Raw genomic sequence first — 26,156 nt, forward strand, 5'->3', positions numbered from 1 at the left:
TGTGACTCCCAGCCCACAGCAAAGCAGCACCAGTGGCACCACTGAGACCCCCTTGGCTGCCTCATCCCACCCACCCACAGCATTTGTGTTCTCCAGTGCTGGTGTTACAGGCGTGGAGTCAGGTGCTGTGACAGCAGAGGAGGTGACACCCAGCCCCGCTCTCAGCACAGCCAGCACTAATCCAGTGACTTCTGCCCCCATCACCTCTCCTGCCTCAGGTATCACTGAGTCCATCCATTCACCCACGCTGAGCAGCAGCACAGAGACACCGGCACCTCGACACACCTCCACGCTCCTCACACAGGGACACACCACAGCGGAGGTGACGGCCACTTCATCTCCCATGGGGAGCCCTTTGTCTTCCATAACCACAGCCCCTGGAGGCAGCAGTGCCACGACTCCTCCTGGAGAAGGGGAAAGTTCCACCATGAACCAGGGGAACAGAACAACAGCTGAGCCCACTGCCAAGACCTCCCATTCCCTCTCTTCCACGACCTTGGGAAGCCCATCCACAACAAACCACAGTATATCAACATCTGTTAATCCTTCTTTCACTGGAACTTGCTGTGAGTATTTTAACACGTTATACTAAATTTATTTTGCTCTATGTTTGGAAGAATCGAGTATAATTTTCTTTTATTATTGTTATATTTGGTTGGAATTTGAGCTTTTTACAATGTCTTTTTTAAGCTGGGAATTTAATCTAGGAATATGAATCCCTGCATCTACATACTTTTCTCAAAAGCTGCAGCTCCTGTCTGCAGTTCTTTTTGAAATGACACACCTTGTCTTAGGCAGTGCCACAGGAGCAAAATGCTATGTAGTTATGCTGCATAGGCCAAGTTATGCCAGTGGAAAGTTTAACTGATTTTTATTTAAGTCTTGAAATTTCCTTTTATGAAATAGTAGAGGCAGTTCCTTCATTGGGACAATCGGGTTGAATTTATTTTTGCTAACTCGATTCTTATTTGTTTCAATACTAATTATTTTCTAGCGTATATTTAAGTTTTTGCCAAAGGGCTGTCTGCCCATATTCAAAGAATACGCAGTAATGAATCTTTCATCATTTTTTAATGGATAAAAAGGTAAAGCAAAGATGGAAAAGAGGAGAATGCAGTCTTTTCGTACTCTGCACCCAAAAAAAAAGGCAGCATGACTTCCATTTTTAGTGCATAATAGTATTCTTCAAGATCTACAAGTCCAAGGGATTAATCCTTTCCCTGATCTGGAGTCACAGTGTTCATGGAATGCAGTAGGAGATGTGCCCATGCACAATAAGGTGCAGCTTGGTCTTTGACAATGGCTCAATGGCCAAGGACAGCCTGGTGACGAGTGGTTCCTCAGGGGTCACTACTGGGACCGGCGCTGTTTAATGTCTTTGTGGGTGACATGGACAGCGGGATTGAGGGTGCCCTCAGCAAATTGGCTGATGGCACCACACTGTGTGGTGCAGTTGGCATTCTGGAGGGAAGGGATGGCATCCAGAGGGACCTGGACAGGCTTCAGAGGCGGTCCTGTGTGAACTTCATGGAGTCCAACGAGGCCAAGTGCACGGTCCTGCACATGGATCAGGGCAGTGCCAAGCACAAACACAGGCTGGGCACGAATGGACTGAGAGCAGCTCTGAGGAGAAAGACTTGGGGGTGTTGGTGGGTGAGAAGGGGCATCACTTGGCCATGTGCCCTCACAGCCCAGAAAGCCAAAAGCACCGTGGTCAGCAGGGAAGGGGGCATTCTGCCTCTCTGCCCCACTCAGGTGAGGCCCCATCTGGAGAGCTGCCTCCAGCCCTGGGGTCCCCAACATGAGAAGGATGTGGAGCTGCTGGAGGAGGTCCAGAGGAGGTCACAAAGGTGCTTTCACCTCTGAAGTGGAGACACCTCTGAAAGTTGGTGTTGTTCAGCCTGGAAAAGGCTCTGGGGAGACCTTAGAAACCCTTCCAGTACCTAGAGAGGACCTACAAGGGGGACTTTGTACAAGGACATGTAGTGACAGGACAAAGGAGAATGGCTTCCAATTGAAAGAGTGTAGGGTTAGAGTAAATAATAGGAAGAAGTTCTTCCCTGTGAGGGTGGGGAGGCCCTGGCACAGGTTGCCCAGAGAGGCTGTGGATGCCCCATCTCTGGAAGTGATCAAGGCCAGGTAGGATGAGGCTCTGAGCAACCTGAAGGTGTCCCTCCCATGGCAAGGGTTGGATCTGGATGATTTTTAATGTTCCTTCCAACCTCTTCTGTGACTCACTGATATGATTCTATGTTGCTGTCATAGGTTAGCAAGCGTAGTCCCGGAAGGGACGTCCTTGCTAAGGGGTGCTTACAGTTTCCTCTGGGAACTGACAGAACCTATCAGCTGGCCAGTTTGAATATGGACAATTCTCTAAGCCACTTAAAGTTGTGATCACCTCTGTGATCCACATTTAAGAATAGGCAAACTCCCCCTCCAAGCTCTCTCTCGTTTCCGGCGCTGGCACAGGTGGCTGCGGGCCCCGTGTGGGGGCCAGCGGGCCCGGCCAGGCCCTGCTTGGGCCAGGCCGGGCCGGGCCACGGCCATCATGAAGCCATGGACCTGTTCCAGCCATGGAACCCCCCCCCACTGCCTTGCCGTGGGCAGCCGGAGCGGCTCGGCTCTCCCCCCTCTCCACTGCGATAAGAAAAATTCAACATTCCAGCTGCAAAGCTGCAAGGCCGAGGTGAGATTAACCCTTTTATTGCTGTGAAGAGCTGAAAACCTGAGGGAAGAGAGAGAGGAGATGCTTAAAGCTGAAATTCTGTTGTGAAGCTATGATATATCAGAGTATCCTGTTGTAATTTCATGAAGATATGGGGGGTGGAGTGTTCAACTCGTGAGCAAAAGCACCTGCGCTGAGATAGGCAGATGCTGACGCAGCTGTAATTTCATGAGAAGTTTGGACAGGGAGAGATGAACCAGATGAGGACTTTTGCTCCAAACAGGAAAGGAGAAAACCTCAGTCCGTAGAGATGAACCAGATGAGGACTTTTGCTCCAAATGGGAAAGGAGAAAACCTCAGTTCCTAGAGATGCTCCCAGAGATAGTCCTAACGATGAAGATGATGAAGACCCTTTGCTCCCAGGGAAGGAGAAGGGCCTCTGTTTTTGTTTCTGAACGGCTCAACCTTAAAATTGTACCCCAGAAAACTTCAAGAGTGGACCCTCGAAAGCAGTTGCGGGAAAAGCTGCAAGTCGGGGGAAAGGACTCACACGCAGGCAGAGAGACTCCTCTTCCTAAATGGACTGAACAATATTTGGAAGTGGGTGGCTGTCTCGTTGTGATAATGTTTTCATAGCATGAGCAAGAAGAGACTTCTCTTTCTAAATGGACTGAACAAGGTTATTATGGAAGTGGTAAACAGACTGAACATCTTAAGGGTTGTCTTTTCACATTGTCAGTGGGAGAAGGGAGGAAGGTGGGGGGAGGAGGAGAGTTCTGAAGGTGGTATAATTTTTTTTCCTTCTTCTTTTAGGTCTGTTAATAAACTTCTTTATATTCTTTCAAGTTTGGTGCCTGTTTTGCATTTCTCCTAACTCTTATCTCACAGCAGATAAACAGTAATGAGTATTTTGGACCAAACCTCTACACTTGCATATCTTTAAAAAACATTGCAGAGACTTAATTCTTCCCTTAGGCAGTCAGTTTTTCATTAATACTTTATTCCTTAAAGACACAGACTGTAACTACATGTTTCACAAGAATTTCCTTTTTGCTTTTCAGCTCCTATCACTTTGTCCATCCAGCTGCAGGAAGTGACCAGTACAATGATACAGTTCAGCTGGGAGCCTCAAGGTGGCACAGGAGACAGTCCTTACACAGTGCGACTGCTGGGAAAATCGGGAGAGATGAAGAAGAAAATCCTAAATGGAACAAGTACTGTATTTGAAAATCTGCTTTCTGGTCATCAATACCAAATATCCGTGGATGTTTCAACTTGCTCTAAGAATGTCAGCACCTCCTTGACAGTTCAGACAGGTATTTCCTCTGGAATTTTTTCTTTTTCTGTTAGCAAACTAACACATTCATGGCCTGAACATGAAGCCCTTTTACACTGAGCACCTACCTGGACATGAATAAGCCATATACTGAAATGAGTAAGCAAAAGGAGGCCAAACTTTCAGAAATTTAAAGACAGCCTGCAAATTTTCATGGGGCTAAGGTCCAGAGCCCCGCTAGTCCTCCTGCCAAATTCAAAGCTTTACTGAGCTAGAACCACAGCAGTTCAATGTTCTAGCCTCTCCCAGCTCCATACACTTTATTTCCCAAGCCTTACTTAGCTGAAATATAATTTTTAAACAATAACTTCGTTTTTTCTGGTTATTCTATCTTTCATATCTCCACAGCTGCTGAAGTCTACAGTGGAACCACCAGGATTACCAGTGAAGATTTCAAGCCTGCGTATCAGAACAAATCAAGTAGAGAATTTATGGAGTTTGAAAATAAGTTCATTACGGAGGTACTTTGCTTAGAAATTCTAAACTAAAATTTTATTTTCTGCTGAGCTCTTCCTAGTGTAAATAATCATGAGGATCTGGATATGAATAGCTTAAATGTGGGTGGGAAAGATTGTGTGATGGTTAGAAATGAAGAAGTGCTTACTTTTCATTTATGTTGCTGTCCTCTGAGGCCCTGATTTAAAGGAAATTCTGTCTGGAAGTTATACATATTCCCCTATTATGAGAGTGGCTTTTAATTGAATTATGGCCAGCATGTTGCTATATATTAAAGAAAAAAAAAGATAATAACTTAAACCTTTTACTTTGCAGATAACAAAACATCTGCCACAGAAGCTACAAGAATTAAAAAATGGAACAAAAATGCGTATTGTAATTAACAGCATCACGGAAGGAAGTGTGATTGTGCTCTTTGACATTGTGTTGGATGTTGAACAAAATATAACAAAACCAGAGGTTTCAGATGCTTTTACAGAGGCCCTTAACAGCAGTACAGAATTTGAAGTTGATCTTAGAAAGACTGTTGTAGAAGGTATGAATTTGTTCATCCCTGTGAATTCAAGTGTGTTTTCCACTGATGGTAACATCCAGTGAAATGGGATTTGGTTGGGAAAGGCAAATGGTACTTGGTTTATCTCTTTTTCCGATACTGACTTAAATCTTTGTTCTCCTCCTGTTTTGTTTAACTCCACTGTAGCAAGGAATAGCTGTCAGCCAGGTTTAAATGACTGTGACCAAAATGCAACCTGCACTGCTGAAGGAGCCACTTACTCCTGTGGATGCAACAAAGGATTCACTGATAAGAGTCCCCAGGTTCCAGGGAGAGTTTGTCAGCAGGATCTGCCTTCACGTAATTGCTTTATATAAGTTTAAAAACCCAATCCAAACCCAAGCCCAAGCTGAATCTTAAAAAATTTGCATGTTCGGTCTTTTCCCTCCCCTGGCCCTCTTTAGGTAATATCTAATTATGATTATGTACACTGGGCTTGGAGGGATTTGATGTCATGTGGTACCACAGTTAAATATTTCAGCAAACAATAGAAGAATGTTTCCTGGGCTTGTTTTTTGAAAGTTGTTTACAAAAATAAAAAGCATAAACTTGGTGAACTTTCAAATAAATTCTACTCACTGCCTCCAAATTTCTGTTTCACAGAACAGACAACTCCAGTCCCTCCAGACACCAACACCACCAAGACAACTGGATTTACAGGATCTACATCTAATTCCATTTTCACTACCACATTTACGTCAGCACCTTGCAGTAAGTAAATATTTGATACTGAATAGTAGAATGAAAATTATCCAATCAGACACAATATTCTTCTTCATTGGTCATATCAGCTGTGAGGTAAAATCCCTCAGCATAATTTCAGAAAGGGAAGACTGATAAAATCACTGGAAATACATAATTATGTAAATATCAATCGAGGCAGTTTCTACACCTTGGTAAAGCTCTCCTGGACCCAGTAAATGTTCACTGGGTGCCTGCCTGCAGGCATAAACCACTGTGATAGGTGATTTTTCTTAACCCTATTATGAAGCACATTTAATAAATGCCTCTCTACTGCTCTGAATTTAGGATTTCCTGGTGGTATTTTAATAATACATCCTCCTGAGGATATCAGGATGAGTCAAATCTCAGTCCACCTCAGAATGCTCATGTTTTTCTCAACCAGCCACATCAATTCTCCATTGTCTTAAAGCAACATTGTACAATTCTGACCATTTACCACACCTTGCCTGCAATTAGAAAGGCTAGAAGCAAGTAGAATGTCACCCATTTGTGTTTTGGAGCCATCAAACAAATGGCTCCAAACCATTAATGTATGGTTTCTGTCTGTAGAGCAAAGGGTTCACCTCTGCTCTGGTGGGAGAATGAGGTGAAAAACTGAAATCAGCTCCAGCAAAACACACAAGAGTTTATATTGCTTTCATTTGTATTTTTTCTTCAGTATTAAATGTGTAGAATTGCAGAAGTGAAATGAACTGCTCTTAGCTGTATGAAACTTTCTCACTTTGCAGTGCCAGTGTCCGTCGAAGTTCAGAACGTCACTGCAGAAGAAATACAACTCAGCTGGACCAGTGGCAGCAAAGGCAGCCTTTACAACATCTCTGTCAGGGATGGAAGCCAGGAAATACACAAAACAACTACAGAAGAGACAAAAGCTGTGTTTAAGCACCTGCTTCCTGGCCATGTGTACATCATTTCTGTGGCAGTGTCATCTTGTGCTGAGAAGAATCAGACTTCAGTCACTGTCCAAACAGGTACCTCCTCCATCACCCTGGCATTTCTTTTCAATTACTGTAAACTCACAGAGTCTTGTTGCAATATGATCTGGATTGGATCTCACAGACTCTTATTCCTGCAAGTCATTTTTATTTATTTGACTCATCCCCTTACTTGGATAGGACTGTGTGGATTAAAGAGGAGTTTGCAAGAGTAAGAACTCACTCTGTAAAGTTTCTGATCATGTTTTATTATTGAGCCAGATAATTCTGTACAGAAGTCAGGATATTTTGGTTGTAAATTTACCAGAAAATATTCTGGTAGTGTGAAGTTTAGGTTCTACGTGCTCTTGTGATTGCAAGCAGTCCTTAATTGTCATTGTTACCTTTTTAATTTCATCCTAGGTTACAGACATTAAAACAAATTGTTTAATTGTGTGTCTGTACTAAAACTGATTCTCAAGGGACATGACACATAATATCCCTCTACAGCAAAGTTTCTCCTTTAAAGCTCCCCATTGGCATCTCCCCCTTAGCCAATTCCTTTAGACAAAACTTTTTCCACTAAAAGAATTGCCACTTGGCACAATATAATATTGCTTTTCTATCATTGGAAGAGATCAAAAATCAGCCTGTCAAAGGAAACCACTGGGTTATTTTGGCCTGATCCACGTTTCATAAAACTGTGCTGCACTTTATCATTCTTTCCCAGTGGCTGAGAAAGTGTTCACAATTTCTTTTTATATAACTTAAAAGATCTGACTTGACTTTTGGCAATTGTAACTTTCTTCCAGCATTTCTTGACCTCTAAAACATTTGCAATCCTTTCTTGAGTTCTCTAGTGGATTGTCTGATTATTCTCAAAACCCTTCTAGGGCAATTATTCTGGCAGTTGACTGTGGGGGTTCCTTCTAATGGACTTATCCTCTGTCTTAGTCTTTAGGACCACAAAGCCAAGGAATTCTCATCATAATTTCCATTGAAATCTTTTAATTCTTCAGTCCACTGGCTTTCATTTATTAGTTTCTCTATTTTAAAAAAAAAAAAAAAAAGGTTTCCTTTTGTAACCTGGAGCCATCTGCCCTACCAGAAAAGTGTTTGTAATCTAAATAAAAAGAGCAATAAAGACCAAGTCATCCATATTTCATGTGAAGTTAAAGATTATGTTCAATTCTATGAGGAGAACTGGAGATATAACCACATAAAACCTGCTATACCACCCTTTAATGGGTTTTGACCCATTATAAATAATTCAGATTAGCCAGTCCAGGCAAGCATACTGAGGTTTTGAGACTCCAGGATGCATATTTTTTCCAAAAGAAATTGCAGGTGACTTTTACTTCTGAAAGCTCCATCTATCTTACCTGAGTTGTACGAGCATGTAGCAGCACAACCTATATCTTTAGCTCTCATAAGAAATCAGAGTTCTCAATGCTACTTCAGTGAGTTCTCACATACCACCTACCCACCCACCACCTGCCTCTCTTTTGATATGCTCCAATTTTATAACTTGCAATTCTAAGTTCTCACTGGGCCAAAGGAACTTCTGCTTAGGTGACTCCTTGGCCATAATTAAAGACTTCCACTTATTCCATAATTTTCTTATTAGCAGCAATAATGCATGCACAGAAGTGATTATCTTGACTTTTAAATTTATTTTACAGATTCTGCTTCCTGTTTCGAAATGACTGAGTTTTGTTTAGCAGAAAGTACTGGCTGCTCTGAGTTAAAAGGCATGGCATGCTCCAGTAAGTTTATAGAACCTTAACATTTGTTTATCCATAACTACGGGGTATTATTTCACAATATAGTATCTTCCATGAGTATTTTGCCATCTGCTTTATGATGTCAGTTCACACAGCATCTGAAGTTCACACTGCTTTGGTGAAGAAGCTGCCTCCATCAAACTTCAGTGTCAGCTTCCAGCTCTATTTTAGTCTGGACTTTTCTATGTAAAGCCTTCTTCTTTTGGCTCAGGGCTCATCCACCTACTCGGGAGGATTTAAACACACTCAGAGCCTTGCAGATTCTAACAGACTGATGTTGCTCCTGCTGGAATCAATGGGAGAGTGGCTGTTGAATTAGTGGAGTGGGATGCACCCTGAATAATACAGGAATGGTGAGCAAGTTGTGAGCATTGTGATGGCTGACAAACTTAGAGAGATTCAGCTCTGAAGGTTCCAAAGCCAGGGCATTAGACACATATGACACACTCTATTATCATTATTTGATTAGTTTCTGGTTTTATCAATTCTTATTATAAATACATGAGATAACAAAGTCCAAAGACCAATTATGGAGTGACATCCTGGGAACCATCTCATTGTTTCTTCTTTTTTAATTTTTTTCTAGAAAACCAAGCATTTGCCTGCAGCGTTGTTTTAAAAAGCCAGATATTTAATAATACACTTTACAACTCTGAGAGTGAACACTACAAAACAATGTCTGGAAAGATCACAACAGATGTAAGTTGATGCAATCTTCTTTGTCAACTTGAATGAACCACAGAAAGGCTTGTGATTAGCAGCCTCAGACTCCTACATTCATTGTTAAATCAAGACTGGGACAGGTGAAAAAGAAAAGACAGTATAGGGAGCACAAAATCTGCCAAGGACAGACAGTTTGTTGTTCAATGAGGAGGGTTATATTCCCTAAGCCATCCTCAAATATAAGTTATGTAGTGAAAGGCACTTTAAAATTCTATTTTTGTAAGTTCAAGGAACATCCTGTTCTGCTTACTTTCTCCCACTTCGCTAAACTGATGCCTGTGGAGGCAAAAAAAGAATATTCCTCAAAAACAGCATTTCAACACAGACTTGGAAACATGAAAACTTTGCAAGTGTGTACTGTGAGTCCAGATCATTGGCAATTCACTTCATGGAAGTGGCTGCAGGACTGGACAAAGTATCAAGGGGGTCATCTCAGGGGGAAAATGAGGAGAGAAAGTGGAAGCTTTGAGCTAGCAAAGCTGACAGGCAGAAGCAGCAGTCTGGCACTTCTTTAACAGCATGTTCAAGAAAAGCACTAATAATTTCAACACCTCTCAGGAATCCTGATGTATATAAGTCTGTTGGAAAGGTAAAATTACTGGGAGATTGGGGTAGACTGCTTTAAATAACTAACACAGCTATTTTTAGTGTGATGATCATACCCTTTAGCTAAGAAACCACAGATTTCAAAAGCAGTAATTAATTTGTTCTCACCACGCCAACTCGGAGGTAACCTTGTCTTATGACTGCTAACGTCTCCACTTCATGGATAAAAAATTTACTTTAGTAAATTTAGAAGGTTTCATCCAACCTGATTGAATGCAACAGGAATCCCTTTTCTGGCTTTTAAGAAGCTTTTACCTCGTGCAAAGTGTCACCTTTTCTTTAAAAAATGACAAAATCAAAGAGAGGCTGTACTAAAATGATTGGAAATATAGACAATTTATGTACTGGATTTATTTTTTCAATCTGAATGTTGAACTACTTCTTTTATATTCCACAGTACTACCACTTTGTAGTAGTAGCTTTGAAATTTTACAGTTTTACCTGCATAAGTCAGGTTTCCTATCCAGACTGCTCATCAAGGTGAGGAAAAGAAAAGCATTTTTGAAGTCTCTGGCCAAAGAACTTAATGTGATGTAAAGTCTGACATGGGGATATATCTCACAGAAAAGATGGAGGCAGAAAACTGAGCAGTGACTCAGAACAAGGTCTGTTATCATCTATGAAAAATAGCAGTCTTTCAGACTTTTCAGGTAAAATACCATATTTATCCACAGCGAGAAGATAACTTCTCTTAGTGGGTTGAATCAAACACTTAATTTTCTGAAAAGAACAGTCCTGACAAAAACATATCAACCAGTCTTATCTAAAAAAGGGGACTGCTTGTTCTTGCTCTATATCCTTATGGAAGCACTAAGCAAGACTCTACTTTTGGAGATATCAGTGCAATTGATTTGATTTTGATTGGTGTCATGGGATTACACTCGGTTTATGCCAGAATGATTGAGAGGCAAATCACACCCCTGTCTCTCTTTGCATAGGTATTCTCTAGCATCATGACTTTGAAAATCTGGTGGCAAAAAAAAGTTTTAGACCTCTAACATCAAGTTCTGTGCAGTTAGTGTGTGCTGGTAGTTCAAGGACCATGCTTGAAGTTTAGTTGCACATGTTAAAAAAAGTTAGGGGACACTGAACATAACTTTAGAAATATTGGGTGCTCTTTGTAGATTCCAAGTTTCGTACAGTCGGGGTCCCATATGGGTTTGTGGAGGAGGACAACTTGTTTTAATGCATTATTCATTGATAACTAGCTAAACAGATTGGAGCTTTGGAAGTCAAACTTAGATTTCACATTTTCAACCACAGACAATGCGTTGCTCCGGAATCCTCTTTCAATAAGTTTTTTATTTGTTGTTTCAAACCAATTACCTTGGAAGAATAGTAAGTAAAGAAAATTAATATCCTGATGTGTGCAGGATGTGTGCATTCCTGCTCTGCCTCAGCTGAGTGACAAGTGGAATAAATATCAATTTCACCTTGCACAGGTTGTTAGAGACATGCGCGCTGAACTGAACAACGACCGCTTCGATATCGTCGTGCTTGGGTTCAGACCTGGCAGTGTGGTTGTTGATTTTCTCTCCCTGTTGCCAAAAGAAGAGCCTGTGGATGTTTATTTTATATGGACCAGCCTGACTAAAATTATAAGGAACGAGTTTGGGAACCAAACTAAAGTAATGGTGCAACGTAAGTGATACTGAAACAGCTTCTTTGTAATGGTGTGGGGACTAAAGGGTCAGATCTACTGCTTTTAAGATGATAAATTAACTTCTTTCTTTTAAGAAGTTCAAATAGTTCAAGTAACCTACTTAAACATTCACTGAACACATAGTGATTTCATACAGATTATGGATCTATTTTAAAGAGTGATTATGTATACCCAATTCCAGATTCAAAGGATGGGTCCTCTTCACACTAAAGGATCTAAAGACTCTCAGATTCCATCAAGAAAATCCTCAGAGCAGCTGTTATGGGTGTCACCAAGAGATCACAAGAACCCTCAGAAAAGATTTCTAGTTAACAAATCTTCACTACATACAAAAACATTTTCAATATTATTCAGAAGTTTCAAAGCTGCCAAGCAGTAAAACACAGCTGTCACTTAGGGCTCCAGGATTTCTTACACCCACTTTTTACTGTTTCGAGCTAACATTTCTAAAATGTGTTTTGAATTTTCAGCTCTGTCTGTTCAGCCATCAACTGACAACTATTCCTCCTGGAGAGTAGCAGTGATTGTCCTTGGAGTTTTACTTGGAGTTGCATTAGTGCTGATTCTCTTGGAAATACTGTTTTACATCTATGTGAGGAGAAGATCAGGTAAATACTTGGTTGAACCCTCAGGACTCATGGGAATGTTTGTCTACAAGCACTTCTAGGACAAGCCATCAGTTTCACTTAAGTATTTTGGGTAAGGCAGAAGATTAATATATTTGTCTTAAAATTCAATGTTAATTGTTTATATTAACTTAGGATAGTTCTACCCTCTCCTTCACAATGTCCATCATCAAATTCCTCAGCTTCTAACAACACCTAATGGATCTTCCTTTAAACAGGTATGGAATTTTTCACATTGTACACGTGGTAGAGTGAGAAACAGAGAAACTTCTCTTCAGCCTATCCCCTATAGGTGCTGCAATGCCTCCTAACACAAATCTAAGAGAGACGCGATCCAAACTACTCAATACTGTCTTGTATTTAGGTGACACTGAAAACAGGGTGGCTGAGCCTGGTAGCTGTGTCAGGTCACCTGAATGCCCAGCTGAGCCCAGAGTCATCCTGTTGGGCTTTGTGTACTTGGCCAAGGGTGATTCACCTCCCCTGAGACTTTTAGCACCAAATAAAGATGCCTCTTTCTCTCCTGTGACTGCAGAATGGGCCCAGGATAACTAGTGTTCTAGCATATACATCTTGGTTAGGAGCTTGGAGAAAAATGGGATACATCTCAGTTATGTGGGCTAGCTATAGAAGTCCAGTGGACCAGAAATATGATTTGGAGGCTTCTGAATTTGGAGTTTCCTTTAATTGTTGGGCTATGAAGAAATAACTGCTTATAGGTCAAAAGCATAGCATGCTAAACACAGATGTGGCTTCACAGCATAGCCTTAATGTATTATGGGATGGGGGAAGGGAAACTAGGTTAATTTGAGCCAAAAGTATTTTTCTCACCTGTTTTTGCCTGTTAAAAATGGTTGGCTGAGCAAGGACGTGCCATATAGTGCAATTTTGTCCTGCCCTTGGTAATTCTAAAGTAGAGTCCAGTAGAAGCAGCTCCTGTGGCATTGGAGCAGACCTTGCTTTAGATATCTTAAGCAATTAGAAGAAACGACCTTTACCTTTTCCCACCACTCTTAGCTGCAGTCCCGGTGAAGTTGCAGTCTGTTTCTCCTAGGGTGTAGTTTTTCCTGCTTGGAATGTGCTGAACAGATGACAAAGGGCAGTTTACTGCTGTACATACTTGCAGCAGGATTTATGGGTTTCATTTCAAACCAGCTCTCCCTGTATCTGTGTATTTTGTCAGTCTGCCTACACTCGGAGTTCCTGTTGAGACACTGAGTACCCCGTGATGTTGAGGCCCTGGCTCATGCCCCCTGAGCAGCCCTGGGTTTTGGGGATTATGTTATGGTTATTTGGCACAGGTTAGAGTAAGATGGTGCCAGAACTGCAGCACAGGGTGGGAGCTCAGCAGAGTGGTGGTGCACAAGCAGCTCTGCTCTGCTCCGTGTGCAGCCAGTGTTCATTCTTTTTATCCCTCCTTCCCTGTGCTATAGCACAGCTCCCTGCCAAGGACCCTGTCTGGAGTATTAATTTTAGTAGCAGGGACCTATGAAACAGGGTCTTGCATGCCTTGCTCTCCCTTTGCTTCCATGTAGTGTCAATTTGTCTGTCCTGCTTAGGTCTGAGGTGGGGAGTCACGGCCACCTCACTGATGGAAAGAGAGCGTGATTAGTATTTGGTAAACATATATTATGTGGCTTTTAAATATAGCTAGCTCTGGTGTTCCATTCACTGAGTAGTCACTCAACAATGTATTCTGTCAGTCAATACAAGTTCCCCAGGGAGCTCTGTTGAAAATACAAATGAGTGCTCTTGCTTATGTTAATACTCTTTTATTTGTTCTTTGAGGGATCTACTTTGAATAGCAAATCCTCATTGCCAGTAAAGCTTTCTGATGTCCTTGTAAATAGTGTTAAATAAAGACCTATGTACAGCAGGCTTGTACTATAGAATCCTGGGATTGTTCATGCAAAATGTACTTAACATACCTGGAAAAAAAAAAGTGGTATTTTAAACTATTTTCTCAAAGATGCTTTCCAAATAAAATCTTTATTTTTACAATTGTGCATTCTGAAGGAATCTGCTGTTCTTGTTTTGTCATGTAAATTGGAGCCTCTTCTACCTCTGGGGGGGGAGGGTGACCAGTGCAGTCCACAACAGAGCTAACCTTGGTATGATTAAACAGAGGATGATGTCTTTGAGCTAGATTAAACAAGAGAGAAGATCTACTGAATCTAGTTTTTTTACCTTCTACTTCATTAAAAATCCCCCCTACCACCACAGTGTGAAGTCTAGACTCTGCCAACTCCCTGAAAATGAGAGCAAGAGAAGCCAGATCTGCCCTTTCCACAGAGGATCCCTTCCTCCCTTCCAAACAGCATTGATGGGCTCCTCATGCATATTCCCTTCTCAGAGAGAGGCAGCAAGTGGGACAGAGAAATATATGGCTGAGGGTAAGACACTCAAAAGTATCTAGTTATCCCACTCTGAATCTTGATATCAGTGGGATTTAAGCAATTCCTCCATTTTTGTGTGTCAGGATGTCTGTGACTGAGAAAGGGCATTTTGCCTGTATCAAACTCACTTTTTTCCCCCTGGAACTGACTGACACTACGATCCAGAAAAACTTGAGCTACCTACCAATCCCTCCATGCACGCTGTGATCAAGGCCAAGGTCTTAGGAAACAGTGTTCTGTTCCGATTGGAACTGAGGAGATGAGACCCAAGTCTTCAGCTGATTTTTTTTAACAATTGCACCTTTCCACAGGTTATTATTCCAGCTTCTGTCAATAACCAAAAGCTTTTGCTTCATGAGTATGAGAAAATCGTGGTGCTCTGGAGCCAGAACCACACACAGCTGTTGAATGCATTCCCAAGGGCACAGGCAGTTTAAGACTGGATAAAGCCAAGCCTTGGTTGTGCACTTGCCATCTCCTATCTAATTGGGATTATTTAGGCTATGCTAGGGATTTCCCTTAGTGCCCTAGTCATTGGAGATTTGTGATGGAACAACACCTGGAAAGGAAGGAGAAAGCAATAGGACATGATCTCAGTCTTAACAAAACAGGCCTGGGAAACACTGGGAATGTCATGTCTGCCCTGCTGTCCCCCAGCCTGTGACAAGCCAGGTGCCAAAGGAACAGAAGGAACTGGGGATGAATACAGGAGCAGAAGTTCCCTCTGCAGGGAGCTGGCTCTGCCATGTGCTGGAATAAAGACTGGAGTGAGAGACTAAAGGGTCTAGAGACACTCAAGTTACACAAATCAGCAGCAAGAGGGGTCAGAGTCACAAATAACATAGCAATGTGCCTTCCCCAAACTTAGCTGCTTGCTTTCCTCTTCTCAAACAGCAAGAAAATGCTGTAGGACTTCAGGTCATCCTAAGTACACGTTGCCCTATAGCCTAAGGAGTGCATGGGTGCCCTCAGCATGGCCTGGAAAAAGGAACTGTGGGATTTGGGTCAGGCAGCTGGTGCCAGGAAATGGGCACGAGCTGCTGAGACATCAGCCAGCCCCCTCCCCAGGCCCACATTCCCTGCACAGGATATTGCAGGGCTCTACCACTGGCTGTGGTTAGTCCTCATCATTGACTTGGTAATAAAAAACCTGCTGGCATCAGCTTCCAAGTGTACTAATGTGGAAAAAATCCAGGAATAGAAATATTACTGTTGGTAAGCCAACAATTTTGGACACTTTAATGGGAGCTGAGCTGTCCAATGACATCACATTCTGGGGACCCAAATCAATAACATCCCTGTTTAGCTACCATCAAATGCATCAAGCTGGTGTAGTTGCCTGCTGCAAACCCCGTTTCTCCTTTCTGAGCAGATGCAGGCTGTGCTGCTGCTGAAAAGGAGTAGGATTTAAACATTTTTGGTGTATAAACACACCAATCAGCCATTTGTTTCCAGAGTTAACTGGTTCTTTTAAGGACTCAGTTTCCAAAGAGTCAAAAAATGTAGGGCTGTGTGCAACTTCTGGTCAGAAAGCTTGCAGTGAAAAACTGGGATCTGTCCAGCTCACATCCACTTTGCTGTCACATGGCCCCAGTTAAAAGTCTGCCCTGAGGAAATGAAGTTCTTTTTGTGCTGTAGGTCACATCTCTCTCCAGTTGTCCTGATGTGGGGGACACCTGAACTTTGCATGGTCAAATGTATGTGAAATTGGGCTAGAAACTGTAGCAATAATTGATGTTTTAACTCAGGGAAATAGAAGCTGTTGTTGCTGGTGTTGTACACGCCCTGTTCTAAGCCCACCACGATCCTGTACTGGCAGCAACACAACACAGGTTAGGCAGGATTCGAAACGACTCAAAATGATTTTAGGATGGCTTGGTCCTGTCCGGTGTTTGAGGCATTTCCTATACCACCATTTGACTCACAGAAGACAAGTTCAGCTTCTTTTTCTGCACTTCAGGGCTCTCCCGGTTTGGGTGAGTTGTTGCACAGTCAGCACAGCTGTGGGGTCCCACAGCAGCTGTGCACAGTCAACCAAAAAATATTTAATGGATTAATTAGAAAAGGGGATGCATGTGTGTGGGCTGACTTCAAAGCCACTTCACTGCCTATTATTCCTTCTTCTCAGCTTCCAGCTTCATAAGCAAACCTTTTTTTCTTTGAAATTATTTTTAAATGTGAGGCTGAATGAATATAACACTACATCTGAGCCTCCATAAATCTTGCCAACACCTTGATTAGACATGGAAAACTCTCCATCCAGGAAGGTGTGGGGTCAGAAAGTCCTGCACTGTGCAGCTGGAGCCACCAGATAGCGCTCCCTGTACCGGCATCAGCTGCTCCAAGACCTGTTTGAACCAAAATCTTCAGTAATTCCCGAATTTTTAGCTCAGAACAGGGCAGCCTGGAAACTCACTTCCTTCCAATGGATTTTACAATGCTTACGTGCACTTCAGTTCTCTCTTCAAGCCGTGCATTCTTTCCCAGCACATAAGATAGCCGGAGAGTTGGGAAATCAATAAGTTTTACTTCTCTGGAGAGGTGACACGGAGCAAGGAGAGGCTGGGCAGACAAGGGGAGCTGCACATCCTGCAGGTCACCTTGGCTGTGCCCTGGCAGCAGCTCTGGGGCCGTGCTGTCACAGGCATGAGGAGCCATGCAGCTCTCTAGTTACACATGCACTTAAGCTCCTGGGGGAATCACAGCCAAAAAAGGCAGGGATAAAGATGTCTGTGGGAATGATCCTACCTGTCTCTCTGAGCACCTAAATACCAGCCCAAAGCAGAGCCCTGAACCCTCCGAAAATATTCAAAAAAAGGGTTTTTTTTTCTCCACAAACTTCTCTTCCACTTGCTTTTTTACATTCTGTGTTGGTACACGGTGAAATGAGGACATCACAACTCAGGGAGTCAGGGAGCCAGGAGCAGTCACCTGCCTGCCCCTGAGGCTCTGATGTGTTTGTTGGACACTGCCAAAGCCACCTCGTTGTCACTGTGGTCAGGTATTGACAGCATTTCCTAAACTTTTATTTGTCTCATTGCTACAATAAACTACTCAACTCAGTAAAAGGCTAATTGTCTATCAAATACATTTGAAATCTTTATTTGATTTCTCTTCTCATAATCAGAAAGCTTAAGCAGCCTACAGAGTCTTTACTTTTTCAGTTGTTCCTTGTGAAGATTTTCACATTGGATTCAGGGAATCAGAAATTTAAGTAAATTAATATTTTTTAAAAAATATAATTTCATGAGCCAAATGGCCAAATTATCTGTGTAAAAAACACCCAATGAATCAAAAGCATAATTAAATATTAGCTTTTGGCTAATTAAAAAATGTGATATTCCAGCTGTCACTTTCCTTCTCTGTCAGTAAGGTAATTTCCCATGTCTAATCATTCCCCTTGTCTAAGGACAGGCATAGCTGCAGAGAGAAGCTATCAGTGAGCTTCCTCTTGAGTATCACATACAAGAGACTGATTATTGTGCCATTAGTTATTAAATCCTAATTTGCATTTAAGGAAAAGATCCTTTTTTTCTTCACTTCTGCTGGACAGTGCCTAAATCCGTGCCTGGTACTTGCTGAATTCATGCCTGGAACAAGGAAATAAGAAGATGGGTTGGCAACAGATGGCAACGGGAGGTCATCAAGAACTGCTGTGCTGCTCAGCTTATAGGGCAAGTGATGTGCCATAACCCTACAGCCATGGGCTAGTGAACAGCCCTAAAGTGCCAAAGGGATGAGCAGAATAATCTCTCATCTTTCTTTTCTGTCTTTCCAGAAGAAATGGACTTGGGAATAGCAGCTCATCCTTGGCCTGGGGACTGCCACCAGCAGGGCTGCCCAGGAGGAAGGAACTCCTTCTTGCAGGAATCAGAGCTTTGTCCCTTCCAGGGATGCAGCTGTGTTTGCTGTGTGATGCTGTGACAGGGGTGAGGCATCTGTCTCGCCTCGGGCTGGCCTCTGCTGTCAATAGAGAAAAATGAGCACCACCAGGACATGATTCATGTGCTCTGTGCTGTGTGCCTACTTCAGATGAGATGAAATCACCCAGAAATGGCTGTTTCTCTCCCCTGACTCTGAAGGGAACATAGAGCAACACGAATTCATAGACACCTCCATTATAACACAGGTGGAGGGGCTCAGGAAAAGACCGCCCTTCCCAAATTCCATTAGTTGGAAGAAGGTACCAGCTTTGTCTGTCATGCCAACACCTGATGAGGTGGGTCCTCAAATCTGTGGCATTACAGGCCTGGGCAGGGCATTATTTTGGGTCATGAAGAAAGAGCAGGAGTGTAGCAAGCGTGGGGAGTTGAGCAGCAGCAGCAGTACCTGGCAGGGACAAAGCTGGCACTAGAATCTTTCTCTGTTTTCCAGGATTTTGCCGTAAGAGTCTATTTACCACAGCTCCTTTTATGAGTGGTGTTTCTCCTCTCCTCTTTGCTTTGAGTATCACAGAATCACAGAACCATTTAGGTTGGAAAAGACTTCTAAGGTCATTGAGTCCAATCTGTGCCCAATCCGCACCTTGTCACCCAGCCCAGAACACTGAGTGCCATGTCCAGCTGTTCCTTGAACACCTCCAGGGATGTTGACTCAACCACCTCCCTGGGCAGCTCGTTCCAGTGCTTAACAATCCTTTCCATGAACAAACTGTGAGCAGCCTGAACCTCCCTTGCTACAGCTTGAGGCAATGTCCTCTAGTTCTGAATAACTGCATAAATGAGATGGGTCTTGCTAACAAGATTTTGGTCCTGTGTGGGATAGGACATAGATCCCTCATGTCTTTCCATCCCATATCCCTCTAACCATGCCTGTTGAATTCATCTTTACCTCAAGACACACACATATTACAGAAAATGCATGCCTGCACGTGCCCTTGTCCCCCCTGCACACAGAGCTGCAGCCCGATCCTGTGTTTTGGCAAAGACTGGGCAACCCAGGAGCTAACAAAGGGAAAGGTGTGTGCAGATTATGCAGGAGGAGAGGGGAAGACAGAAAAAAAGGATTAAAGCAAGGATAAGCTGAAAAATTCTTTAATGCTAAATTAGTGCATGCTGGTCGAGCTAAGAAAACTGAGGAGAGTTGTGAGGGCTTCCATCTTCATGGCAGGTCACTGCCCAGGCTCCTGCAGGGAGCCCTCGGAGCAGAGAGGAAGCAGGGGTGTGTTCTGAGTGTGAAAGCCTGACAGGAGACACCTGCTCTGATTCCCACTGCCAGCAACCTGCCTGCCTCAGACAAGCAGCTGGCAGCAGCAGGTGGCTCAGCTGATACTGAGATGGAAACCAGATAAACCCCTCCTCCTCCTCCTTTTTTTTTTTTTTTTAATATATTTTGTCTAGGTACAAAGGTTTGTTGTTGGCCTGTTGGTTACAGTGAGCGTGCTCATACTGCTCTGTGAAAAATTTCCTCACTTCTAGCACAAAGTGCTGAAAAACCTAGTTAGAAAAGAGAATGAATTTGCAGGTTTATGCCATGCTTGAAAATTCCCTTTTCTTTGAGTTGTTCCGTCTCATGCTAGGAACTGGTTCCTGCTTTGCTGTAACACCTCTGTACTCGGGTTGTCCTTAATGCCTTTTGCAACACGAGGGTGCAAAGGCATGTGAGGTATTTACAGTTCTCTCAAAGGAAAATATGGTCTAGGCTGTCACTGCCAAAACAAAAACCCTAGCAAAGGAAGCTCTTGGGTCACTGTAAAGAGGAATCTGATTTTGTTCAGCTTGTGCAATGGTCAGAAGTGACTGATATGCTAAATATGAGGAAACAGCGTTTTCTGCTTTGTCCTACAGCTTGTATTGCAATTGTCTCTGTCTCCTTCTCTTTTATTAAAAGATCTTTCCAAGGGTAGCCAGGAACAGTCGCCCTTTTCATTCTCTACATTGCACAATGCAGTCTGTAATTATTTCATTATGACTTTAATTAGTCTTTCTTTCATTAAAGTTACAATCACCACATATCATGATTGACTTATTTATTTAGTTGACTACTTAGCTCTTAAAAGAGCTGAGAGATTTGAGGGGCTTAAAAGAGAGTGAAATGGCTACTCAGTTTTGGAATTACCTCTGACACAGACTCAGGAGTACAAAACTAGTTCTCATTTTTTTTCAGGCCAAAAACTTTACATTGGAAAACTGCCAAATTCAAAGGGCCCTGTAGGATCCTGCTTGATTTCCTGTCAGTTCAGACTGGCCAGGGAGGCTGCAGGTGCCAGCCTTCAATCTGCTCCAAATAGGCTGGTGGGGAGCTCGACAGTGAAAACTTCCAGCCATGACTTCCCTGAAGGCTCCTTCCTTCCCTATCCACCTTCTCTTCTTCCCCTTCACTTCCCAACAAAAGGCTCTGCAAAAGTGGAAGAGTAACTTGAATAAAATGAAGATGTTTCCATCAGTCAGTGGGGTTGTCATAGTCATCTAGCCTGTCCTCTTCTACTCAAAAAAGTTATCTCAGCCAAGTCTGAGGAATTGCTGTGTAAGGTTGGGATGCTCAGTGTGTGCTCCTGCCCTTAACAACACGCCCTGCTGTCATGGAGCATTTGTTACACCATGAGCACGTACATGACTGGTTGCAAGGAGCTTCTCACCACGGGTGCTACATCTGGAAACTCCAGATGTCCACAGAGCATGCACAGGTGAGGTGGAAAGTCGATCTAAATGGTTCAAAACAGAAAAGGGAAACAGCAGGATGCTTACTGTCCATGTGCTACCCAGAGTGCACCTTGGTGGAAATAAAAGTAGAGAGATTTTAGCTGTATTCTGCAGCTGTCAGTGCTGAACCAGTGCTGGAATCTTTAAGAATTGACTTGGTAACTTGTGAAAACATTGTGATCAACACAGGGTAGCTGTGTATTTTCTGTCTCACTGGACCAGAAGCCAGTGGCTGCTGAGGGACCACTGATGCTAGTTCTGTTCAGGAAAGAATAGAATAGAATTTTATTTAAATTTATATTCTATTTATTTTATAATTCTCTTCTATATAGATAGAATGGAATGGAATGGAATGGAATGGAATGGGTTGAAAGGGACCTTAAAAATCATCCAGTTCCAACCCCTTGCCATGGGCAGGGATACCTTCCTGTAGACCAGGTTGCTCAGAGCCCCATCCAACCTGGCCTTGATCTCTTCCAGGGACGGGGCTTGCACAACTCAACACGTGATACAGCTACATTCTTGTGAGGTTTGACTTAGTATCCTATCCTAATCTGTCCAACACTGTACAGTATCACAAAATAACATAAATAGTTTAGCAGCAGGTAAACTAACATCCCTCAAGGCATTTATCACTGGGAAAGCTGCTAATGGGCATGTTTTGATTAAGATTGCACTGGAAGTGGTGTTAGGCCTGAAGAGATTAAATATTTGAATCAGTGATTTGGAAGTAAATATAACTCCTCTGCTGATTAAGGTGTGTGACTTAAGCAGAATGGTAAACAAAGAGGCAAGAATGGCTGCAATGCAACGATCTTGACTTCTTGATAAGCTTGACTCACTTAAGGGAAAAGTATTAAAGCAGCTGACTGCCCAAATGCACTTTTAGGAATAAGGAATGAAGCCTCCAGAACAGGAGGCTGTATCCCAGCAGGAATGGATTCAGCAAAGGATTTGGCAGTGGAAGGATAAGCAGGTCAGCCTGAGCTCCCACAGTTACACCGTGGCCAAAAAAAGGTTAATGGGATGCTTGGATTAACAGTGCACAAGCAGGGCAGGAGCAGGGTGATGTTAACTCCGAACATGGCATTAGTGGGATCAACACTGAAATGCTACATCAGGTTTTGGCATCAACTGCTCTAAAGAAAGGCTGGGAAGGTGCAAAAAAGGAGCCACAAATGATTGGATGGCAGCAGAAACTGCCACAAAAGGAGCCCTAAAGGGTTCAGTGCATTTAGTTTATACAAAAAAAAAAAAAGATTGGACAGAACTTTATTATGTCTTTGCTGTTGTTTTGAGGTATTTACCTTCTTGGGACTGGGAGAGGGAAAAGTACCAAGCTGCAAAGGGCTTTTACACCTGGTTAAATACACATGTAAACAAATGGTTGAAAATTGGGGTAGATATACAAATAATTTTACAGCAAATGACAAACTGGTGGGGAAAAACTATCAAAGGTAACCTTGCTCTCCTCTGATTTGATACCTTCAAATAAAGCCAGGAGAGCTGCCCAGAAGTGAGCTGACTCCCACAGAGAGGAACTGCTTGGCTGAAGGACTGGTGGGATTCCAGGGACCAGATTAGCAGATATGACCAGATATGATAGTGACATGTGCCAGCCTATCAGTGGTCAAATGTGCATGAATTAGGAACGGTTCATCATGAAAGGTTTTCATGTCAGGCCTGTGGACTGACTGAGGAAGTCAGACACTACTGAATTCTGGCTGTGAGGTTTGTAATGGTACCAAATAATTGGCAGGATTCCAAGCTCACCACTCTCAAGCCTGTTTGAGCTGTGCCAGGGACTCCAAGGAGCTTATCTCTCCAAACTGACAGACTGTCACTCTAATAACCATGACAAATCTGAGTGTAGTGCAGGGCCTGCAGTTTGGCTCCCTCATGGGTAATGACAGCTCTGCCTCCTTGAGAACCTCCCTAGTGACCAAGCACCTTTTACAGAGTGCATCCCAGTCTAAAATCCCAAATTTTCTGTGCATCTGCTGCCAGTCATGTCCAAACCCACCTGGGGCAGACAGCTTGGGAAAAGGACTCTTTTTCCTCCTGACGTGGATGGTCAGAGTGCCCATCTGCCAGGCACAGTCACTGCTCCACCCAACCTGCAGCAGGTGGGGTTTTTCAGTGTCTCCTGCCCTTTGTAGAAGAGCTGAATATCCTGAGGTGAAACTGTGGGTTTCACAAAGCTGTTCTGCTTCATACAGGAAAAAAGAGGAAGGTGGTATTCACATCCCTTCCCCAGCTGGCATCTAGTTGCATTTTCAAAGCAGAACAACTGTGAGGGGAAAGACACACAAAACTTTCCCCACAGAATACTTAACAGCAGTGACTCAGGCCTTGCCCTGTCCCATCAGGCATGTTCAAAACCTTTCTCGAAACAGAGCAGTGACTGAATTTGAAATTTACTTTTTTCAGCTCTGGGATGAGTGCTCAGGGGCAGGGCTGTTGGGTGCTGTGGGATAGGTGCTGTGGGATAGGTGCTGCTTGCAGCTTTCAGTGAGAAAAACATGAGTTTGGGTCATGGCTGAATCATGTTTGGGTCATGTTTCCCTTTGGAAACAGCTTTCAGGTACTAAGTCCAAGCCAAATCCTCCAGGCATGAATCTTTCCCTGGCATTTCCTTCTGCCTAACTTTTCCTGGTGATGCCTGTGTCCCCCTTTCCCAGGTGCTTGACTCTATCCCTTGGCACTGCACAGGGAAGCTGAGCTAAAGAATTTCAGGAGATTGGTGCCATGGCTTATTTTTCACGTTGCCCTGCGAATTGAGACCGCAGCCTTTTCATCAGACTGCGAGAATATTTTCTTCACCTCATCTGCTCACAACAGGTTTGCTGAAGGTTTTCCCCTTGGCTATCACTGCATGAGTGCTATCGCTTGCTTTCCTGTGCCCAGACCCTGAGGTTACACTCTGGGAAGGTGCAGTTTAGGGAGATATGATGCCTAAAACCCATCTGTAGTTTCCAGTCATTAGTCTGAGCAATGCATACATGTCCGGTTATAACCAGGGCAGTATGATTTGAGGGGGACTGCACTGGAGGAATGCAGAAATATGCCCAAAATAGCCTCTGTGCTGGGCACCTTTTCCCTAGAGCCCTTGTCTTCTTCCAGCATGAAGAAAAAATTGCTCTTTCTTCCTTCATGGTAACTGAGGGAAGGTAAATTCGGTGCGAGCGTGCTCTGTTTACACCAACTGGAAGCAGTGAGTTCATATAAATTATGCCAAATCTCTGACAAAATAACTCTATTTGTTCGAGCAGGAAGCCTGGCAATGTTGTTTTCTTGCTCTCTCCTAGCACACCTTGGGATCAGCTGGCTACTGAGTGCTACTTAGATCCAGACTAATGAACCTCTGCTCTTGCAGAGCTGAGCTAAGCCATTGCACCTATGATTTGTTCTTCCCGGTGCTACACCCCTTCAGTTTGCTTGATCCAAAAAAAATATAACCCCCTGTACACCTACTGATTGCCATGAGTGCCACAGGGAGCAGCCACAGAAATGAACTGCAGCTAAACTGGTCAGAAAAAGGTTGATGTTGTGCCCTTGAATTTCTTGCCTGTGCATCTCGGGAGAGGGACATTCCAGTACCCAGATGTAAAAATACAGATAAAATCTGGTGAGAAATGAGCATGTGAAACCTCTTGTGTTATTCCTGGAAATGGCAGTTGAAGACAAATGTGGTTTAAGACACAGCTCAGGTGGCATCCATCTCTGTAGCACTGGCCATGGCTGTTCCAAGTGAAGTGTCTGGAGCCCTCCCCACCTGACAGAGATGCTGAGATGGACCCAGAATCCCTCCCAAATCAAGGTCAATATTTAAGAAGGAAAGCCTGAATTTTCTTTTGTGGGTGCCCATTTCTCTCCAATTTCTCCAAGATTCTCACTCTTTTGAAAGAGAATCCACATGACTAGCTCAGATACCAATTTTCCAGGCAGCTAAAATTAGACATGAATCCCACCCATTACACGGAGTATACCTAACCTGAAAGGAATGACTGATTATGTTCTTCAATATTAAATAGATCTGAAGGCAGATCTGTTTAAACTGACTGATCGCATTCTTCTCAAATAGAATTATGTGAATGTTTCCAATATGGATAGGGAAGTATTAATGTCATGTACAGAAAGACATGACAAAATTCAGAGGGGTTATGACTGTTGTTCCAATAAATAGGGAAGGGAACCAACAGGAAGGACCACAGCTGTGAAATCAAACCTTCTGGGGAGGGTAACTTTGAAGTCAGAACCGAAGCATTCTCAGGGTAGACAGTGTCTTTGAGCCATTAGAAGATTTTATGAAAAATATGTGAAATTATACCTTCCCCTCCCTTTTTTTTTTACACCCTAAAAATCTATAATTTGGCCAAACTGCCTTATTTGGCAAGAGCTGCAAGAGCCACACCCCAGATTATGCCTTAGACAGTTACTCAAATGATGGTTATAAAATATGGGGGGGAAAAATTATGGCTCTCATATATTTTGGTCTCCAATATGATTTTACCTTTTTTGCAGATTCTTTCCCCGCAAAACCCGAGAGAGAAAACTTCAGGTCTAGTGGCTGAAGTCGAGCAGGATCCAGGGAGTTTGGATCAGATACAACACAAGCCCTGAGCTTCCATGGGGTCCTGTCTGGATGCCAGGCACCCACCAAAGCCACTCTGTCACTGCCCTCCACAGCAGACAGAGGAGAGAAAATACAATGTTCATGAGTTAAGGGCAGAGAGAAACCACTCACTAAATATCATATCCGTAAAACAGACTCATATTGGGAATATTAATTGAATTTATTACCAACAAGATCAGAGCAGGATAACGAGAAGTAAAAACAGATCTTAAAAACCCATCCTCCCACCCCTCCCTCCTTCCCAGCTCTGCCTCCTCCCCCAGCGCTGCGGGGAGAGGGGAATGGGGGTTATGGTCAGTCCATCACACGCTGTTCCTGCCCCTCCTCAGGCAGGGGAGTCCTTCCCACGGGACAGGGTTCTCCACCAACTTCTCCAATACGAGTCCCTCCCACGGGAGACAGTTCTCCAGGAA

General features: G+C 43.2%; 1 protein-coding gene across 1 annotated transcript; it reads left to right on the forward strand.

Moving 5' to 3' along the window:
* The first annotated feature begins 6 nt into the window (after window positions 1–6).
* LOC121672220 (uromodulin-like 1) lies at window positions 7–14,082 on the forward strand. Its single transcript, XM_042044798.1, has 11 exons — window positions 7–566; window positions 3,727–3,981; window positions 4,350–4,462; window positions 4,773–4,992; window positions 5,158–5,310; window positions 5,614–5,721; window positions 6,483–6,725; window positions 8,351–8,434; window positions 9,039–9,151; window positions 11,224–11,422; window positions 11,915–14,082. The coding sequence occupies exons 1-11, from the start codon at window positions 344–346 to the stop codon at window positions 12,109–12,111; spliced, it is 1,908 nt and encodes a 635-aa protein (XP_041900732.1). The 5' UTR covers window positions 7–343; the 3' UTR covers window positions 12,112–14,082.
* The last annotated feature ends 12,074 nt before the right edge of the window (window positions 14,083–26,156 follow it).

Source organism: Corvus kubaryi, unplaced genomic scaffold (assembly GCF_017639235.1).
Source record: "Corvus kubaryi isolate FWS band 111438036 unplaced genomic scaffold, C.kubaryi_AGA036_p1.0 44059, whole genome shotgun sequence".
NCBI lineage: Eukaryota > Metazoa > Chordata > Aves > Passeriformes > Corvidae > Corvus > Corvus kubaryi.

Coding starts and splice junctions, on each gene's coding strand:
- LOC121672220 (XM_042044798.1), top strand. CDS start 344: ATGGGGAGCCCTTTGTCTTCCATAACCACAGCCCCTGGAGGCAGCAGT. Junction 4,993..5,157: donor TAGAAAGACTGTTGTAGAAG/GTATGAATTTGT, acceptor ACTCCACTGTAG/CAAGGAATAGCTGTCAGCCA. Junction 11,423..11,914: donor AACTAAAGTAATGGTGCAAC/GTAAGTGATACT, acceptor TTGAATTTTCAG/CTCTGTCTGTTCAGCCATCA.